The sequence below is a fragment of the Fistularia commersonii genome, chromosome 3 (genome assembly GCF_037954325.1).
Source record: "Fistularia commersonii isolate RoL2024-O1a breed Wild chromosome 3, RoL_Fcom_v1.0, whole genome shotgun sequence".
Lineage (NCBI taxonomy): Eukaryota > Metazoa > Chordata > Actinopteri > Syngnathiformes > Fistulariidae > Fistularia > Fistularia commersonii.
This window is the reverse complement of record NC_141286.1, coordinates 20778734-20799815: the sequence shown is the minus strand read 5'-3', so window position 1 is coordinate 20799815 and position 21082 is coordinate 20778734. Positions and strand designations below refer to the sequence as shown.

Genomic DNA, 21082 nt, shown 5'->3' with positions numbered 1-21082 from the left:
TTATGCTGTTCTGTCTGCTACCTTTGAATGTCCACTTCCATTAGTCTTACTATCTAAAGTTATAACAATGCTCCAACACTGTCTTACTCCTGCATTATGCCTCAAATCTGACTGAAGTTGGCGATAAATTTGCTTCTACTGCGATGAAATAATCTGATTCTTTGTTCTTTTTCTCTTCTTAGAACGTGTCAATACCTGAAAGTACAAGCATCATCTTGAAGTTTTCACATTAAGTGGAGTTACGCTGTCACTCATCAATCAACATCAAACTGATTTACGCATTCAATTTGGTGTAAGTTTTACAACCCATGCTGTTTCTGAAACAGACTCCGGATTAATTCGGGGTTGAGACGAAAAACAAGGACACTTTTAGGGCTGCATTTCTGGTTGCATGAAAAAAAAAAAAAGAATTGTGAGGCTAGGGTCAGGTAGAGGATCCCTGAACAAAAAAAAAACGCTGAAAAGACCACAACATAACTAATGTAAACATAGGACCTTTTGCCATGTTACGACGAGGCAATCTTTCCAGGTGATTGCATCAAGAGTGGACGGAGCTGAGGTTTGGACGCTCTTAATCGTATTGAGGTTGTTGATGTGGACATTTCCTTATACAAGTGTAAATTTATACTTGTAGCACTGGCACTAAGCAAGGATTAATTATCCTCCAGTTACCTCTGTTTATGCAGAGATACATCCTCATTTACACGATGAAAGCTACACATTATTATGTTCCTTTCACAAGCTGATAATGGCACAATGTCCTTGGAGATCTATGACAAAGGCATATTTGGGATTTATTATTATTATCTCAGTCGTCTTCTGTAGGCAGGGAAAGAACCACTGCATCTCATTAGGCTGACGCTGCGGCCAGACATCCAGTTTTTCTTCCAAAATTATGAATAGAATACATGCTGCACTCTCTCTTGTTGAAAGTAAATCTTGCTCAACCTGCAGTTGATATTCCCCAGCCTTTTTCTCTTTGCTATCTTCTTCGCTTGATGCGCGCATATTTCTGTGTCTTTTGTTCCAAACAATAGTCTCTGAAAATGGAAGAGGACACATATAAAGCTGGCAGGTAGGATGTGACAACGACTGATCACCAAACACAAGCACGCTGAGGCTTTTTAACAACGGGTGTGAAGACGCACTTTAACGAATCTGCTTGTGTCTGAATTGCACAGGAGCGATCTAAATAGCAGGTCTGGGACGGCAAAGTAACTCGAATCATGGCCAAGTGGCGTAACAGCTCAGACTCGCAGACCAACATGAGTTCATCCTCAGATCTCACCCCAATTCGATAAGAAGTCTGGAAGTCCTCAAATCGCAGGAAAATAAAGCCATAAAGAGTCCCAAACAAATCCGGCTGTCGTTACGTAGCAATTGCTATGCAAGTTCTTGCCGGGTTTACAAACGACAGCGAATGTTTTCCCAGTTTAACTTTAGTAATTTTCTGGTTCTTTTCACAGTACTGAGCCAAGACCGATGACATCGGCGGCATCTGTTCACACTCGTATGCTGTGCTTGGATGGGTAACAGCCGGTGCGGTGTCTTTATCCGGCGAGGCAAACAGATGTGCAGGTTAAAGCACCTCTGCTGTCAAGTCAGTAAGATTAAGGTCTAGATAAAGCCCAGACTTGAGAAGTGGCGAGACAAACACATCACACAAATGTATACATAGACCAAACAAACCTTTGATTCCTGGCAAGTCAATGCTGGCATGCTCATGAATCCCAATGCCGTTACGGATGATCCGGAGAGAGCCCTCCTTGAACGCACCTGAGCAGGTCACCAACTAGGCAGGGAAAGGAAACAAATTAATAAGGAGGTAAGACGTGATGAGGGTCGGATTTTATTTTCGTCAAACACCTTTCGAGATGATGCGACGCAACATGAAATTTGTAGCATTAACTCCTAAATAGTACATTCATTTTCTTGCACCTTCATTTTTTCTTGTATCATCCAGGTGCACAAGGGCCAACAATAATCCTGCGAATAACTGGGTAAATATCCTTTTCAACGGTCAGTTGGGTTAATGAACAAGAGCGGAAACGGATCTGAGTAATAGTTTCGGTCAACGTATTTGTCTGATGTAAATATTCTCTGCTACTTTCCAATGTGCTTTTGTTACCAGTGAGGGATCATTACTATTTGAGGTTCGCTTACCCATTGCTTTTCCATCTAAATTATGGGGTTTGCATTAAATTGCAAGACAGTGCAGCAAGATCAACACATTTATTTTGTTGTATACATTGTTATGACCACCGGTAGGCAATATAGGCCCAGCGAGCAGATAGAGTTGCCGGCCCAAGTTTAAGTATGTTAAGATTAGGTTCACAAGTGGCATGCAGAATGACTTTTGAGGAAATACAGTGCGGTGTCCGTAATGCTGCGGGCCTTCCTTCGATAAGTTAAAAAATCAAAGCTCTCAACCAATTAGAATTCTATTTATATTCCCCGCCTCAACTATGATGGTGCTGTCACAGCCAACTGCCAGGTCCGGGGTCCAAACTGATGCAATGACCTTCTCGCACAGTGGGAGGGCGTCATCCTTGAGACAGTGGGAAGCTCACACATCTGCAGGGAGATCAGATTCTAGTCCCTGCTCTTTTGTGTTGAAGGGAGTCAGTTTAAGTGGTTCAGGCATCTAGGGAGGGTGCCTCCTGGCCATTCCCTGTTAGAAGTGCCCCTGGCAAGTCAAGAGTGACAGGAGGCCACGGAGTCGACCCAGAACACGCTGCTATGATTACAGATATCTTCTGGCGCAGGGAACACCATGGGGTCTCTCAGGAAGAAGTGGAGTGTGTCGCTGGGGACAGGAATGCTAACTTGCCGAGCCGACCTGGCCTCTTAAAAGTGGATGGATGGATGAATGGACAAGACCACGCTGGAGTTTACTATTTAAACTGAGCTTTTCTTGGGGTGTTTTCTTTTAATTATTGATTTCTTCGGTCGTAATTTTTTCATGAGGACCAAGGTGCTGTCTTCCAATTGTGCGTTTTGCCCAAAAATATAAGGACTCTGATTTCAGTAGGTGCAAGAGATTGCTGTTAAACATTTAGAGTCTGTGGTAAATTAAGTTATAAACCTAACTCCCGACTAGCCCGCAATTACAAACATCTGATGACTAACAGTTTTGGCCCTGTGTGGTGTTATTTGCGGTAATGATATTAAGTACAGCCAGGTGGTTGGAAAATGTAAGTTTGATTTGTGACTTCCGAATCAGCGTCATGATGGCTTCATGTAGATTTCTCGAGCTAACATGACAAAGGTGTCGTGATCCAACACCCTGAAGGTGAATATCTGCAGCCTGCTCAGTCAGACTGGGGAGCACCAGGCATTTAAATATTAATCCAGTCATGGCTCTCTAACACGATTAAAGCCAAAGACCAGATGATGATGGTTTATTTTAGCTGACACCCAACAGGAAACAACTAAATTCTGATAATGTGCACAAGAAATTGCATGCTAATGACTGCAATAATTTTAAGCAATGGCTTTAGACTTGCATTTATGGCAGGTTGTTTTTTTTCAGGCACTGTGTCGAATGTGACCGAGCGCTTTCCTGTTCTACGGGCATCAACTCTCTGATGTCGGGACGACCATGGATGACGTCCAAAGCACTAGGTGGAAAGCTCTGCGGATTCACAGCAAATTAAAACAACCCTAATTGGATTTTAGCCAGGACAGATTAAACTGAGCCAGAATGAGTGGATGAAGGCCCTTGAGAAGCTGACAGCGACCCAGAGAGTCTCTCAGAGCTTTTGTGGATCCGTGTCTTTGGAACAACAGCAAGTACCCAAAAGGCCTGATGTCAAACAATGCCATCAATACACCATCTCTACTCTCAGCTGTGGTTGTCGTTGCAAACATCAACAATAAGGAGGACAGATACTTGTGTTTTTCTTTAAATGTTTTGAAAATTCTAATAATGCAGACTCTGACAGAATACATCGAGAGAGATAAAATAGTTCTCCACTACTGGGCAGGAAAATGGAAATTCTGACTTCTTGAGGCCTTTTAAAGTTGCCATCTTTCAATTCAGGATGGATTGCAAAGTACTATTTAGAGGACAAAGACATTTATAAGAGGCAAAAATCTCTCAGTAACCTGAGTAGACATGTTTAGCAAGTCTGTGATGATGGATTGTTAAGATAGCTGCAGACAGGGAATGACAGAGACAACATCGTCACTGGCGGTTTTGAAGGGTATAAATATTAATGGAGGGATTTACATACGCAGCAATGTGCATTTTTTGGAAAACAACAAGCGAGTCCATTTCAATCTGTTTACCAGAGAGGCATTTAAACATCAGGTGTAATTGCGGTCCCGCTAAATCTCATCTACAGGGACCGGGGCACCAGGCGCATGTTAATGCCTCAGGTCACTGACAACACCAAATACAGATAAGACACAACAAGAGCACACATGAAAACACAGAGCAAAGCATTTCATGTCAGAAAGAATCTACTTAATGCGTTGAACCCTGCCATTCTGGCCACTGGCAGGCTTGTGCCACTGTTTGTTGAATGTTTAATTTTGCTGATAAAAGCTGTGTTGACATCATTCAAGAAAGCCACCCGCAACAGAGGAAAAGCTCAAACTCCCTGCAGACACTGACAGGGAGGATGATAAAGAGGGAAAACAGAGATAAGACTAACCATGGGCTATAAAGTGTAACCAGACGTTTAAGAGGCTTTCCAGTAATCACCATATCATGTCTGTGTCTCCTGGAGGATACCTCCAGAAACCTTTTATTTTGTCTGAAAGACTTGCTGTGGGGTTTTAATTGAAATGCAACATGTGGAGGAATGAGTAAAAGCCCCTGATTTTTTTGACTTGTTTTTTTTTTTGTACCGTAACATTAGGAGGATTGACTGTTTACCTGGCCCTGTCCTTGACGCTCCAGGTCGACAACACACATGTCCACAATAGGCCCGAGGTTAGTGAAAGTCTCCATCACAGCAACATATGAGCCCTGGTCATTGCTGTCCACATTGAGCTGCAAGAAAATAACCCTTTTAACTTGGAACACAGGACTGTCAATTTCCTAAAGAATGTTTTTTTTTTAAGGAGCACAATTTTCACCAATCTTTACATACTTTGCCAATCATTTATTTATCTTATTCTTATACCAACATTGGGGAATAATTCAATAAGTCAATTTACCTTCACCAACTGGGAGTCACCTAGTCTGGAGCCCACAAAGACCACACCATTGTCCAAGTAGGTCAAACACTCAGCAATGGATGTCTGTCAGAGAAAGGAAACACAATATTACCATCACCCCTGGTGTGTTGAGAAAATACGGTTTAAAAAAGGAACCTGTGATTGCATTATTTAGTTTAGCTGCTGGAAAACCCTGTAAACTTGACGTCACTGGTAGGCAAAAGTGCAATTTGATTTACTAATTATCTTGTCTTTCAGATTAGAAAAGGTATTGTCCTTTTAGTCTGTTAACCTAAATGAAAACACATTAGGGGGTGTTTCTACCTCAGTGTGCAAGATAATGGGATGAGAAAATGCAAATGGGTTAATTTACTCTGCAATGCGATTAACGAAACCTGGAAGTAACTGAGCGATTGTGACTGCATCTGCAAATATCTCTGTTTGAAGGGAATGGGCAAATCAGCCCCAATAACACATCAATGCTGGGGCGGCGAAAATGCAGAGGAGACATCAGCATGATTAAACCTGGACTTTTTACCATTAAAAATATATTACACATTCATTGACTGGCATATGTGAAATAAAACATTGAGTCATAGTTCAGAAAGGTTGCAAACACAACTATGTATTTATGGGAATATAAGGGACCTTCAGCAGTGCTGAGCTGATTAAGGCTTGTTTGCCAGAAGGAGCAAAAAAAAAGCTGATGTGCTTTTATATTGTTTAGGGTCTTCATTTCCAAATCAATTTTAAGTTTTATGAAAAGGAATGAAATGTGTTTATAGCCGTCGTAACAGAAATGGGTGAATATTTACATATTTGATGAGGTTTGTCAGAAAGAGCAAATACATCTATTACCTCTATTAAAAATTCCAACTCACTATGTTTTTGTATACCTATTTGTGTATCCCATACTATTAAAATTTTTTCTGACTTGGGGTTGTGTTGTAGATGAGCCGGGATACATTCATTTTGTTTTTCTTTTCAGAATTTCAGATAACAAGATGCTTTACGCTCTGCACATTTGTGATAGATCACAAAGATACAGAGATCCGATCATACAGATACATATCTAGCATACGAAATATCAAGTGCACGGTTGTTTTACATTCATGATGGAACAATCCTGTTATTATTGCTTGGTCATGTAGTTCATGCTTGCAAAACAACTTCAAATTTGACAACTCCACACTACATGTTGCGTGTTGGGAGCAATCGAAGACTGTCGCCGAGAGCCAACCTCATTTACATTTAGTGAAATAAAGATGACAAAAAAAAGGTAAAGGATATGAAGAAATTAATGTAACGCAATTTTGCCATTGATTAATGGGGTGTACATGGAATACTCCAAAGGGTGATAGAATTTTTGCCTAAAAAACATAAAAACAATATCAGGGTTTCTCCAAGTATCAGTTTATCGAATTTAATGCTTTTTAATGCCATTTTAAACAGATTTAATGCCTATGTCCAACTGCGGGTATGTTTATGTCTAATAATGTCAATCATTTAGACCTGGAATAGATTTCACACAGTAGCAGCTATGTACATATGACCTAAGTGACAATGGAACAATGGATTTAACTTTGTGTATGATTATTATTGCATATTGATTAGTTTGTTTCCTTTTTGCGCCAATTCTTGTATTGTAACTTTGTGCACCGTGAGACAACACCGGCCGTGAACAATAGCAAATTAAAGGCTTCCGCTGGTAAATCATCACGTTATTCCAATCAAAATTAATAAATATCTATATAGCCTAATCAAAATAAATTGCAAATGTCCCCCCCCATCAAGTGTATTTGAATTTTTAACCCCTTAAGACATTGAATAGAATTGTTTTTGATGCTATTTGAGGCCTTAATTTTTTCTAAATCTATTTAATGACTTTTAGCGCTTTTTAGTGAACAGCGGCAACCCTTAGTATCATCTTGAGAAAAAAAATCCTTGAATATACCCCCCCAAAAACCACTTATGATGTTCAATAAAGGTATGGAAATGTAATTCTTACAAACATCATTTTATATTCATTCCTATTTTCAGGGAAATCATAAATAGTTTTGTGCCTCCTACTCTGCAATGACTTTGATCAAAACAAAGCAACCAAACACTGTGACTATTATGGTTCCCTCTACTATAATGGCAAAGACAGAAACTCATGTTTCTGAATACAGCGTACGCCCAGCTGTCAGAGTTTTTGCACCTCCAACTGTATTGCAGTCTTGGTCGAGAAGGGGGAGAGGAGAAAAAAAAAAAAAAAAAAATCGGAAAAATGGTTTCCAAACATGAAATATAAAGAGATCAATGGAAGTGATTCATAGAGTTAAAAAGAAAAAAATGTGCAGGAAATATTAAAAGTAAAAAAGTAGGCTGCTCTTCAAAGACTGGATGAATAGTAACAAACATTGAGAGTCCAGCTTACTCATGAAAGAGAGCGTTGGTTGGAAGTTGAAAAAAGGCACCTGAGGCACTGATGCTGAATGAAAGGGATGGGCTAATACAAACGTTTTTCGACGACATGTTCGTCAGCTATTCATCTTGATATTTACAAGCCAGATGCGTGCCCAAAAGTTGCACAAGCCCTGGGCAAATTTCCAAAGTCCCAAACCTGTGGACTTGGGCTCCAAGTTGGAGAATACATGCTAATTATATTTCCAAAATTTCAACTAAATTCTGCAGCAACACATTGTGTGGCTTTCAATATATTCTCCAAAATGGTTGCCAGAAATATAGCCAATGCTCCTGATTTGGAAAATGCTTTGACATTTAAGACATACATATCTTGAAATAACTGGGTTTTTTTTTTAATAATGAATTGATTACTCCGCTGCAAGTAGCGGGTCATTCCTAATTTCATGGGCATTCAAATTCAGCCAAAATTAATGAAAAAAAACAGGATGTAAAATATTTTTGGAACCTTTGCAGTGTAATTGCGTTATTATTTGAAATCAAAACATCTTTTATCTAAATATAAAGGTAGGCTCAAAGAGATGTTTTAAGATGTATCGGCTCTATTCAAAAAGTTTTGAAAAATGTCTTGTTTGCAGCCTATCTAACAACCTGCAGTGAAGAGGAGGTTATCCTCATGCATACTCATTAGTTCTCATTGCACTCCTGAATTTGATGTGGGATTTTTTACATATTTTTGCAATAGTTTACGGTGTCCTGTCCATGGCAGTGTTTGTTGTAAATTAAAGCTTTATGATTGATGTGCTGAGAGGCTGATGGTTGATGAGATGGGGTATTAACAAATACATTAGATTGTAATGAACTTTTATGTTCTGATGTAAAATTATGACATGATTAATCTTGAAACTAAAGGCCACTAGAACCACAAGAACATGGAAAGAGTATTTTTATGCTACCTTTTATGTCAGGCCTTGAAGAAAGTACTTTTATTCAGAGCCCAAAAATGACTGATCATAAAGCATCAACTTGGTCTGTATTGATTTTTTTTCCCTCCTGAGCTTATAATAGCTATTTTGGGGTTTGAACTATTTGAACTGGCACCCCTCAGATCAAGTGCACAGAAAAAGCGGCGCTCTGAAAAAATGGACAATGGGGGCAGAACTTTTTTCTCAACGTTTGATAGTGTTCCCTTTGGTAAATGGCTGCTTACGTTGGGTCTGGGCAATGACGGGGAAAGAAAATGAGCATCATGAAAATAAGAAAGCAGTTATGAATCTGACTTGGTTTGAGAGGGGGAAAAAAAAACTACAACACAATAAAGAGAAAGACATTTTCCTATAACACTGCAGATAATAGAATCAGTTAAATTGTATTTGATATGTATTTATACATTGCCCCATCATAGCCTTCATATCAACTATAAACGTACCATGAAAATAATACAATGGTATAAGGAAGGAAGAGCAGTGTGAATAACTCTGCTCAGCTTCTTCATGATGAAAAGGGCATTTATACTATAACCCAAGGATGATAGAGGAAATGTAACTTTCCTCTTGTTTCTTTATGACATCACTGTCATTAATCCCAAATGTCGATCCAAAAACCAACCAAACTGTGTTTGACATATGAATAACCCGTTAATATTGAGTTATAATAGTGTAAACAGAGCCCCGCGGTCTGTGGTTTTAGTGATAAAGACAGGTTTCTCCGTCTGACATTTAATGCGGGGATCCATCCGACTGTTGACTGAGTGGAGTGCTCCCAACAATAAAGTATAGCATGATTTGCAAACCAATCTGTCTCTTGCTCAGCAGCCCTACTTCCCTTGATCGAGCATCTCTCTGTGGACCCACAAAGAAAAACATTGTACTATTCTGAACTCGCTGGCAAGTCTTCGGAGAAACACAAGCTAAAAGCTATCTGCTTCACACATAAGACCTGGCTTCCAGCACAGTATTGACATACTGTCATTGTTTAAATCACCTTTAAAGAGATAAGTGAAACCCTGCCAAGCAAGTAACAAAGAGGTAGCATCATTGTTCTCATCTTCTGTACACGTGTGGAAAGATACATTAGCTTTGTCAGAGCGATAAAAGTCGATTGTAACAAGGGGACACTGATGAATAGGCCGCAGTGGGAAAAAAAGAACTGGTTTTTTTGTCTTGTTTTTTTTTTTACAGCCAAAAGAAATAACGGTCCTGCATGCTAGACGAAAAACAAATGGGGAGAACCGGGGAGGAGCAGTTAATGAGGAAGGCGGGAAAAGAAGGATGGGTTTAAAAAGAATCCGAGAAGAAAAAGTGGGAGACCTCTCCGAGCAGCTCCACGTGCAGGTCTTTGAGTGCCACAGTGCCGTCCATTAGCTCCTCTTTCTCCAGCAGCAGCATGAAAAGACGCCCCTCCATGTCCCCCAGCAGGTAGCGTGAGCCGTTCGGGTCCACTCGGTTGTGACAGACGATGGTACTTTGCTGCAATCAAAAATGGATCAATTGTTACTGTCACAGTACTAGGGCTGAAAAGTGGAAGAACCAAAAAAAAAAAAAAAACAACAAATACTAGCTTGTTTATGAACCTAATTCAGAATCCAAACATGGCCCTCGTGAATGTTGTCAGGATACATTTTTTGTTTGCCTTCATGACGGGAACCATCACAAACTATTTTGCCAAGATAGAGCTTCAACTGGAACAGGAAACTGCCCCCTCCCCTCCTTTCAACAAGTGAAACATAATGTAATGTGCCCGCTTGATGGTGCATCAGGTAGGCGTTGTGTACACAACGGGATAGCAGCATTTGTCAGGAAAAATTCTGAAGCTAGTATCAAAGACGCTGCCAGGGCTAGTAGAAAAATGGAAATAATACCATTGCCTGGTGGCATATCAAAGGGGAAAAAAGCAAAAAAAAATATAGGGGGAAAAGGAGGGGCCATTGAATGGTCTGATTATTACAAAAGTAATTGGACAGCAGGCCCATTCTACAATAAAAGAAACCGTTAGTTATTGTGCATAGCATCCCTCCAAAGTCAGAGGCAAGTAATTAGAGACATGCAAATCCAGTCCGCTGGACCATTGAAGACCAGTGTAAAACTGGATAATTTGCGGGCAAGTTTGAAAAATAATGGCAGAACTTCTTTTTCCTGTCTGCGCTCAGTGATAACAATAATTAGCTGCCAAAACCTTACATTGAAATATATGGCTCTGTGTCGTTTCAAACTCCATAAAGGACCGTGTTTGAGCAGCAGATTAAATTAGATGCAAAAAGATATCTCTTCTCTCGAACACCTGCTGCAACTTGCAGTAGGGGAAATTAAAACTTCAGAGTAAATAAAGCTATGTTTGTTTTCATTTGCACTCGTACTTAACTAAAACAGGATATAAGTAAAGATGACTTGAAAGAGCAATGAAAAGATGTCTTAGTGAATGACAGTGGATTTTCTTCTTTCTACCACCGGACTGATCAACACTTCTATTTTCTTTTCTGCATGGAATTGCAGTTGGATATTTCTTATTTATTTCCCCACTTTATTTCTTTAAACAATTCCTAAAAGTGTCACTTTCACAGTTGGACATTATCTAATGCATAGCAATGACATCACTGCCGCCCGGGACCCATTTAATGAGGGTGCATTTAGATTGTGTTTCAAGTCCAATCACAGGGGGGGTTATTCCTTCAAAGCAGGAAATCCTGGCTTAATTTGATGACTCTTGCTAATTTAAGAGAGACTTCAGCGGCATTACTGCTGCTTTCATGAGTCCCAGCTTAGTAACTGGCAAAAAGATTTAGAAACAGTCGATCAAGTGCAAGCCCTCACACATGCATGGGTGTGGAAATGTCTTGCCGCATGGATGACTAGCCCCAGATCTTGTGTATCTGAGGGGTAGCTTTGTTGCAGGCACCAGCTTTGCCCTTGTCTGTCAGCTATGGGACTCTTAATATTCACGTGTCTGTCTGAGGAGGCCTTGGACTTCCTTTAGGAGTCTTTGTTGTCATATGGTATGCAAGTATTTGGTATAACTGTCCTCTAACATGGTGCCAACTGCTTCACCAATGCATCAGTTACTTGGCATTAAACATATTCTAGTAAGACGACACAGACTCAGTGACAATTGCGTCAAGTGATACTGATGTGGGAAAAACAGAATGCAACAGTATCGGGCAATTCATGTTTTCATAACAGCAACCAAGGTAAATTACGCCCATTTCAGGCAATGCGAATACGACACTACCTGAGTTTTAAGCAGGTTGGTCGAAGAGAGAGCAGAAAAATTCAGATGGGGCATTTAGAGGTCTTTAACCTACTACCAACCTTGTGTGAATTTCACATGATCACAGATTAAGCCCACGTGTGACACAGCAGCGTTTAAAGGTTTAAAGCAGAAGTAAGGTGTGAGAGGGCTTTAGATCACTTATGACTGTAAACCTCAATTAGTTGTATTTCTAAGACGGACAAGGAATCTCCAGACATTTCCATCTGCTTCTTTTTTTTTCCCTAATCGCATCAATTTCAATACTCCTCAGGTCTGTATGAAAACTGGTCAGGTCAGATAATCTACCGGTCTGCAGTGACATTGGTCAATGGAAACGGTCAAACAATATCTTATATTAAAATTGCGTTTAAGAATGTTGGATATAGCAAATAAAAAAACACGGTCACATATCGCAAATGCTGCAAAATGACCACAATAACCAAGCTGGACATGAAGCTGAAGCAGGAATTCAATGGGCAATCTCTTGTAGTTTATAAAATTTGGCAAAGCAGGACATGATAGTAGCATTATTAGGGGTCTCCATTATTAGGCACAATATGACAGACTCTCTCCTGCTACATTTTCACTGTGTAAAATGGACACAGGTACTAAGCTGGAATGCTTTAATAGCAGGAATGGACCGTTAACATGGAATTTTGTCCAAATGCTCCTAAAACTACAGAAGAGACTCAGCAAAATGAGACTGACTTTTGATGTTGTCAGTATTTGTATGATTTTCTAGTATAATAACCATCAGACGTTTCATTCCAGGGCTTTAACACCCTATCTCTGATATGGGAAGTGCTTTTAAGTATGTGTAGCGTTGTGTAAACAGATTTGTAACATGACAAATGTAGAATTTCAAGCAGAAGAGGCTTTTGTGAAAAGCAACAATAGCAACTGCAACATGACAAATTAAAATCAAAGACAGTTCATTGATTTTTAATTCAGGACCTTGCGTTTGTAAAATTGCATGCCTGCAAACTGTCTGTAGGCATTACTTTCTAAATATTCTCCCCCCATATGGTGTTGAAACTGGGAAGTATAAAATATATCTAAATATAAAATATTTGTTAACGGAGTATGTCATGGGACAGTTACCTGTGTAATTATTTAAGTTTAGTTCTTATTATGCATTTTCTGTTCACACTCGAGCTATATTCTGATGCTGACTGCAACATGGCAAATGTCAAATAACTGTATTAAAAACCCAATTATACTAAAACAAATTATGTTTTTCTCATCCTCGAGTCATAACACAGCTGATGATTGAGCTAATGTTTCTGAACAATCTCCAAAATCTATAGGGCCTTGCTACCGAAGAGCAGTGAGAGGGCATTCTCTAATTATAGAGGAAAGATGCTGTTGCAGATCTCTTGGTGCCCTGGGGTTTGTTAAATGTAAGCAGAGAAGCACAGAAAACTCAATGCTGCACAGGGATAATGGCAGCCATTATTACAATGGGGCAAATTGAAACTTGTACAGGCTTTCGCTAAATTGGCAACTGGAACAATAGATCCTCACCGCAAGGATCCGCCCAAAATTGTGACAGGATAATTAACCCTGACCAAATTATCATATGTTGTAAAATGTTATGTAACATGTTTTATTTTCAATACTAAAATGACAAGAGAAGGTAAATGAAATATTGGAATTACAGACAAAAGTGATTCGCAAAGAACAAGATGTAACCCCGGCACTTGTCAGTCTGATAATATATCACTTCCCCTTACCTTGATAGTGGGTGGTGCAATGGCCAGGTATTTGTCCCCATTGTGGTAGGTGATAGACTCTTGTCCTATGATTATAGCGCCACCAAATGGCTCTGGCACTAAAATACAAGAGCAAAGGGTAAAAGTCAAGTCCCAAATGATGAGCCTGTAAATTGTCGAGGGGCAGTAGCTTTATCCTTATTCAAAATACGGGTCGGTTCAAGTGCCCAGCAAAAGATGCAGTCATAATCAACAAGATTTTCAAGTTGTTTTGTTTTTTTAATATTTAAATTCATAGATTGGTGGTGAACCCCTGCACCAAAACATCATGAAAATATTGTGGACAGCTATGACTTTTTAGAGCTATCCCCTGTTTGAACATATTACGAAATGCCGAATTAGGGGATTAAATAACGCATACATAGTTAAAGCCCGATTTACCTGGTATAACCATCGATGCTTCAGCCTCTACATTCTCCTGTTTCCAGGGGCCTTTATTGAACTCCTTCTCCCTCAGAGAAACTTCATAGGTCTTAACATGGCGCCCCTGGGCATCCTACAATAATTGAATCAAGACAACAGCATACGGGATGAGGTTTGAACACATCTTGAATGAAGAAAGTGTGCAGATGGAGGTGACTCAAAACAAAATCAGACTTAAGAACTACAGCAAGCAACAGATAGCTTTAAAATCATCACTATCCAATTTCTCTAACTGACACTGCTTATCTAGCCAGAACTTGATGGTGTACTTATTAATACTATGCAATTGAAGGAGTTAAAAAAAACACCAAAAAAAAAAAAACAGTTTATTCCACATAACAGAACATTTCTGTAAATAGTTAAAAACTAATTATAGATTGAATCTGATCTTTGAGCTGTGAGTGGTGCTCCATGACAAGTTATGAAACATTATACTTAAACTACAGGACATAAGATACATAGAAACCAATTTTAAAAGCTTAACCTTGAGCTGATGGTATATAACCCATGTGTTGGTAAATCTGACCTCTTTTTATTCTGTACTTTAAAGGTAAGGAAACTGAATTCAGGGATTTTCCCTTGGTACAAGGTTTTCACGAGTGTGGTTGTGATTGGTCTGTGGCCTGCAGAACGTGACTTGGCAGCAAAAGTAACATTTCTGATCCCCAGCTCAGGCTAGACTCTGACCATTTAAGAATGAATTGTACAAAGAGTCATAAAAATCATATTATCATCAGGAACGTTCACACTGGAGCCGGTATGCATTGTCTGGACATATGAAAATCTTGTATGCATCTTTTCCCCACTCCAACTGAAGTGATAACGTCAAAGCTTGGCAATCGGACTGACTGTCTTTCAAACCCCATTTATAGTTCAATACTTAGATTGACACTTAACGCACAGTATTTCAGAGAAAATGCGCATTAGATCTCCAATTCAACAGGCCAACGGTACACAGCTGGAAAGTGTCTGAGTGTCGGGGGCCTGGTTATACCAATCTGCTCCCAACATTGGCTCTGATTCGTACCTGTCAGCTGCTTTTCCAGCCGAGTGAACATTTGGAATCACCGCCGGAGGTTGACAGTGGGGGAAAATTGCTCTGATTGACTAATCAGCCTCAGTAAATCATTGCGTGAAAAGAGAAATGAAAGCTAAAAAAGGAGGAACACAAAAAGCATAATTTCGCTTATTTCATTCATCTAATAGGAGACTCACGAACATCACTGCCTTTACAAGTTGTTTTTTTTTTTTTTTTAAACAATTAAGGTTCTTCATTGGAAGTATTTATTATGCCATCCAGTGACAGATTTGTGACTGGAGCTGGGGAGAGTAAAATTATATCTCAATATTTCTTTTCCAAATACGATGTGGAACATTTCGAAAAGAATGTGTAAATGCAAACTGAGAAATAAAAATATGTAAATCCATCCCTAAATATGTAACAAGATTTGCAAGGGTACTCAAGAGTTTGGGGTAAGTAAACAAATCAGTAAATGCTTTTATGCCTCTTAAAGTTCTTTGTTCCAAGGTGACTCATTTGTTCTATCTTAGGTGAGCCTCTTGATTGGCTCTCTTTTCACAAGTGATTTCGTGGCATCTCTGGCAAATCCACAAATTGCCCAGGATTTGTCTGCAGACAAAGACTGAGAGGTATTTGCAAGGAGACAATCCTTGCAAATACATCTCATCTCATGCTGAGAATGACTCTGAAGGATGCTGTCGTGTATTTGATGAAAATTAAGAACTTGTCATTAGAAGTGTCGCCACTACACAGATGCCGACTCCCGTCAAAAGTAACATGACATATAAGCAAACACATTCTCACTCCTCAATGTGTCAACACCCTGACGAATGGAGAAGGTTCCCTTTGCATCACAAACCGACACATTTGACATCCCTCTCATCATTTTTCGACAAACCTGGAGCGTCATTTCTACATCAACATCTGTATCTATATCAAACCTAACTATTTCCCTTATCTTTCTGTTTTAAATGACAAATCTCGTACCCTGACTGACGCTGCACCCGAAAAATAGACGCGTCACCAGGTTCATTGAAAAATGATGTGAAAGAGGTGCCGAACGCGTTGGTGTCCATCCGGCACAGGCTTGGGATTGAGAAGGTGTCGTTTTCAGCCAGTAAGACTGATTTTCCACAACAAAAAGCGTCTAACTCTGCAGGTCAATCCCCCTTCTTTTTCTACCCAATCACAGCGCAACAGAAAGGAACGAAGCAGAAACACTGTGGAAAAATAGCAGGTTGCTCTGTCCAAGAACAAACACACACATTTGAACGTCGATCTGTTCGGAAACCAATGCACCTTACTTGGAGTGGAGGTGCAAACCAAATTTTTTTTACGACTTTATTATCTTCCTATAATTATAGGATTCTTCTCCACATTCTTAAGTCTCATATACAGGTGGTCCACACTTAAGAATGGGGACCACCAAGAATGGGGTTATGTTCTAAGGGGTCTATCGTTTCTACCATACTACCGTACTATTTGCATACATATCAGCCATTTGTACTGTGCTTTTTTTTTCTCCCTTAATTTTAAATTTGCATGCATATAGGCTAATTATAAGCGCGGGTAAGCATGTAAAATACATACTCACAACTCCGCCGCCAGTCCATTCCGCACATATTTTAATATTATCGCAAAGCCTGTTGTAACTCCGAGTTGTCGATTACAGAGTACGTCATTATGTAAGGACCACCTGTACATCCATATAAGTATACACTTTCAAGGTGTGTTTACATATAATTAATAATACTAATTCATACTTTATTAATCCTTCATGGGGAAATTCGTTCTCTGCATTTAACCCATCATGGGTGAACCATGAGCAGTTGGCTGTCGTCCATCAGCGCCAGGGGAGTAGTTAGGGGTTCAGTATCTTGCTCAACACTTCAACACACAAGAAGGGCCCGGGAAACCAACCAGGAATGTTCGCTTCCAAAGGCGATTGCTCTACCTCCTGCACCACGCCGCCCCAAATACGTGCAGATTTGTTCATGAACACAGATTCTGAATGTACATCAATCCGGTATCACTATGCAGTTACAAATTACTGAACAGATTAAAACATGATTACCCCTATAATAATAAAGATGCAATCACACAACTCCCTACATAAAAGTGCCATAAGAACAATGCTGCTCAAATAGTTCGTAAACACGGGCAGGCTCTGTGAATAACATACAAATGTGGAATGGCTTTTTTTTTTCAGCTTGCAATGGGCTAAGGTGTGTGTGTTGTTTTAACAAAACAATCTTGCCAGTTTCAGACATACTGAATCTGCATTCTCCGGACATTGCAAAAGGATCCTGACTATTTTACCTCATATTATTTGATTAATGTTCAATCTAAAACAGCGTGATTAGAGAAATGATGTTCTCATTATCAGAATTCCTGAGCAATTCATTGTTGCAATTCAGATGAGGAATATATAAATCAGCCTTTCCTGTACTTTGGGCGGTCGATCTGATGTGAAACTAAACGTTTATATGCAAATAATCTCTTCATATTGTTGTGGCAAACCAAGAGGCTTCATATGCTCGGAGACCCTGCGGAGACCTTATAAGTCATGAAATGTTATCTATTGAGCGGCTGAGATCGAATGAAAATATGTAGAAAGGGAGCGCTGGCAGCAGTAACAAAGTACTAAAGTGAAAAATTTGCTAAATCACAACCTCCCAGGCCCCCCTTTTCCCGACAGTACCTGATAAATGAAGCAGACGGTCGGAGCTTGGCAGCCATACAGGAAATGAACATCGATGACCTGAAGCTCCTCCAAGCGGATGTTGAAGGCCTTCAGCTCGCGGTTGTCCCTGTCCAGTGGGATCACCTTGAACAGGCCATCATACAGTCGCAAACCAATCATACGACATTCTGGGTCTACGATTCCAATAATTCCAGTCTCTGATGGACGTCCGATGCGATCCTATAAAAGGAAATATGACTTTGAAAAGTGGCAGTGAAGAATCAATACTCATTTTATTTTCACACTGCAGATAAATACAGTGTACAGTAGTCACAAATCTTTAATGCTTGCATGCTTTTTATATGTTGACAAAAAAAAAACAACAACATTGTAACTATTCTGGAGTTCATGAAACAATGGACTTGCTACTGCTGTGCATCTTGTCTGGCCAAGTTCAGTCACTTAAGTTTGACTTGTTTGATATTATCATAGGAGACACGGTATGTTGCATTCGTAGGAATAAGCCGTCTAACACTGCTTTACTTAAATTACATGAAGCACATCACGACTGCATTTTTGTCTCACACACCTGGACATTTCCGTGGGCACGAGTGATGATGTCAATGCTCTCCCCATTCTGCTTGTATTCGAGGATGCAGGCATTGTACTTCGAAGTGAGAATGAAGAGCAGGTCCTTACTCTCACCCTGACCAACAGAAACACAGAAAGCAAAGTGGTTATATGAGGAGATTGTTTAAATACATCTCACTTGCACTGATCAACAGCTAAACAAAAAGTCAACATCTTCAGTAAATGATAGGGTATGTTATAACATAGTCAACTCACAATTCAGTGAACAGGGAATAATGAAAATGCTAAAACCACAGGAGTTTCATTTAATTATGTTAGTCACAGTTGAATTTTTTTTTTTCAATTTCTTCCATATTCTGTAATCTAAGTTCCTGTAGAAAGGACTTCACTTTTTCCTGTTTTTTGCAAAACAGTTATCCTTATGGTCACCAACCTGTTTTTTTTTTTTTTTTTCAAATCATTTTAGCAGTTTTCCCCAAAATAAATACATGTGAAATTTCAGGTATTTTAACTTTTTTTTTTTTTCCCTAGGTCATTGAGATAAAATTTTATCTTTTTTTTAATCATTTTCACATTAGAGTAAACAAGAGAAACAGTAGGACTTCTGGATTTAATAGGTTACAGTCTGCAATGTAATATGTCAGTAATATACTACTGTACTACAGTAATAACACTGTTAAGTACTGCCTAAAGTATGAATCAGATTATTTCGATTCCTTTTTTGAGCCATGCTAATAACATTTTCAAACTGTTATTAACGCTAATTATTATGCAATATAGTTAACCTTGATAAAGATTTTCTCCTCCAACATAGAAGTTTCAACACATTCTTAATACACACAGTATTTACCCTTCCACCACTTTACTGTCACCTTTCGTGAAATAGACTGACAGCGTTTCAATGTGTTACTGTCAATCTTAAAATGAAATCATTGCACTAGGAAAGGAAACATAAAACTCTACCTTCTTGCTTTAATGGAAAGCCCGCTGTATAAAACACATTCATCGCTGCATGAGAAAGGCAAACACTGCCCCAGAGACCAACTTGATGACTAGACATACAAGCAGCCCAATAACAAGGTCTGTTTCAAATGTGCAGACACTGCAGCTTTCCACTTCACACTCATACTCCTATACGTGCACCCTACCTTGGGCCTGAAGAGCTCCATGACAGCAATCTTGCCGTACATCCCCACCTCTTTAACAGGCCTGAGGCCCTCAGCTGTGACAACATAGATCTCCAACCTTGTGTTTTTTGCAATGAGCAAATTGAGGTCCTCTGCAGAGGTGAAATGGCCTGTGTAAATGTGAAAATGGACAATTTAATACATACATTTGGTAGGCGTATAAAAGCAACAGGTCAGTGAACACACTTTGGTTATCAAATTCAGTTAAAGCAGGATCCATTAGTCAATGATTTGATAACACTATTTAAATAGGTATCCATTATGTATTTCGGAAAGAAGAGTTGATAGAAGACTCAAATCTGAGAATTTGATTGCTTTATTTCTTTAGAACATAATCTTAAATTCCATCAATGACTACAGGCAGGAAATTGATGGAAATCAGTTAATGTTTGAAGTATGAAATTTGATAAAACGCTGGTTCTCAAAAATTAATATATCTATATTGTTAAATAGGGGAAGTGAATTCATTTGAATAGTAGATAAATTGTTAATAAAATAAATTATAATAAAAAACATAAAAACATACATACTCTATCTCTGATTTTATTTTTTAAAAGCAGTTAAATTGGAAACAGTAGAATAACTATACTTTGACAATAAATGGGTGCAGAGACAGTAAAGTATTCAATTTATGGCCATCCATCTTGCAGGTAAAAAAGAAGTTATCCAACAGATTTTGATAAATTTACTTGCAGCTGGGTTAATAAACAGTAGCTTGAGGGTCAATAAATTAACTTCGGTGTGGCTAGATAAGCACTAGATTACATTGATCAGCTTTAAGATAAATACATTCATGCTAGAGGGGAAAAATATGATCACTACAGATGTCAGTTTTGTAACCGGGTATTAGCATTGACTTGCACTGTGTCATCGTTCAAAACGTAACGTTTATACCTTCAAAGCGTTACGTTTATAACGAGTAGGATTAAAAATAGAAAAAGGCATGTAGTCGCAACGACTTTCCAAGTTTTTTCCCAGGTTATTACCAATGATGCGGATCTATTTAACATCGACAGATAATGCATCTTGATCTGGAGTAACTGTATTTGTTAACTTGTGTTACGCGGAGTGAGTCCGGCGAGGATGTTCACACGAAAGCTACAACCGACAAGACAAAGACTGGCGTCGCTGTGTGAATTTAATTCAATATCCGTGACTTGAGAGCGAAGTTGTAACCTTGCTTTGTCTAACAAGTAAGCAGTAAAATTAGCCGAATGTGAGCTAGCGGCTACCAGAGGCCCGTCTGTTGCACACAGTTTCGTAGCGCGGGAGCTCAGCTAGCATGCAGGAGGGTAGCGAAGTGTCCCCCGTTGCAAAAAAACGGCGAATTTAATACATTTACCTGTGATACAAGCGTTGACCGCTGTCGGTTTTTGGGCTGTTACCACGTAGTTGTACGACATTTTTAACAACAGCAAAAGACAAACACCAGAATAGTGTTTTGGTCTCACACAGGTGACAAAATCATTGATAATAAAAGTACCGGAAGGAGTTACTTAGCCATCTCGTATTCAACGGTCGCTAAAGAGTAGCAGGCTGGGTTTAGAGCGCCCACTGTGTCCTGGATGTCTGTGGAGCAACCGCTTTG

The 21082-nt window shown here is 39.3% G+C and overlaps 1 protein-coding gene across 1 annotated transcript in view; it reads right to left on the bottom strand.

The window, feature by feature from the left end:
* Window positions 1-20989, bottom strand: part of ddb1 (damage-specific DNA binding protein 1) — a 52329-nt gene extending 31340 nt beyond the window's left edge. Inside the window, exons 1-10 of the mRNA XM_086144056.1 lie at window positions 20837-20989; window positions 19456-19604; window positions 18306-18422; window positions 17735-17956; window positions 13971-14085; window positions 13551-13648; window positions 9882-10040; window positions 5167-5250; window positions 4883-4999; window positions 1690-1792 (exon numbers count right to left, since the gene is read on the bottom strand). Coding sequence (XP_086000182.1) covers window positions 1690-1792; window positions 4883-4999; window positions 5167-5250; window positions 9882-10040; window positions 13551-13648; window positions 13971-14085; window positions 17735-17956; window positions 18306-18422; window positions 19456-19604; window positions 20837-20897 — 1225 coding nt within the window. The 5' untranslated portion in view covers window positions 20898-20989. The remainder of the gene's footprint in view (window positions 1-1689; window positions 1793-4882; window positions 5000-5166; window positions 5251-9881; window positions 10041-13550; window positions 13649-13970; window positions 14086-17734; window positions 17957-18305; window positions 18423-19455; window positions 19605-20836) is intronic.
* Window positions 20990-21082: the final 93 nt, after the last annotated feature.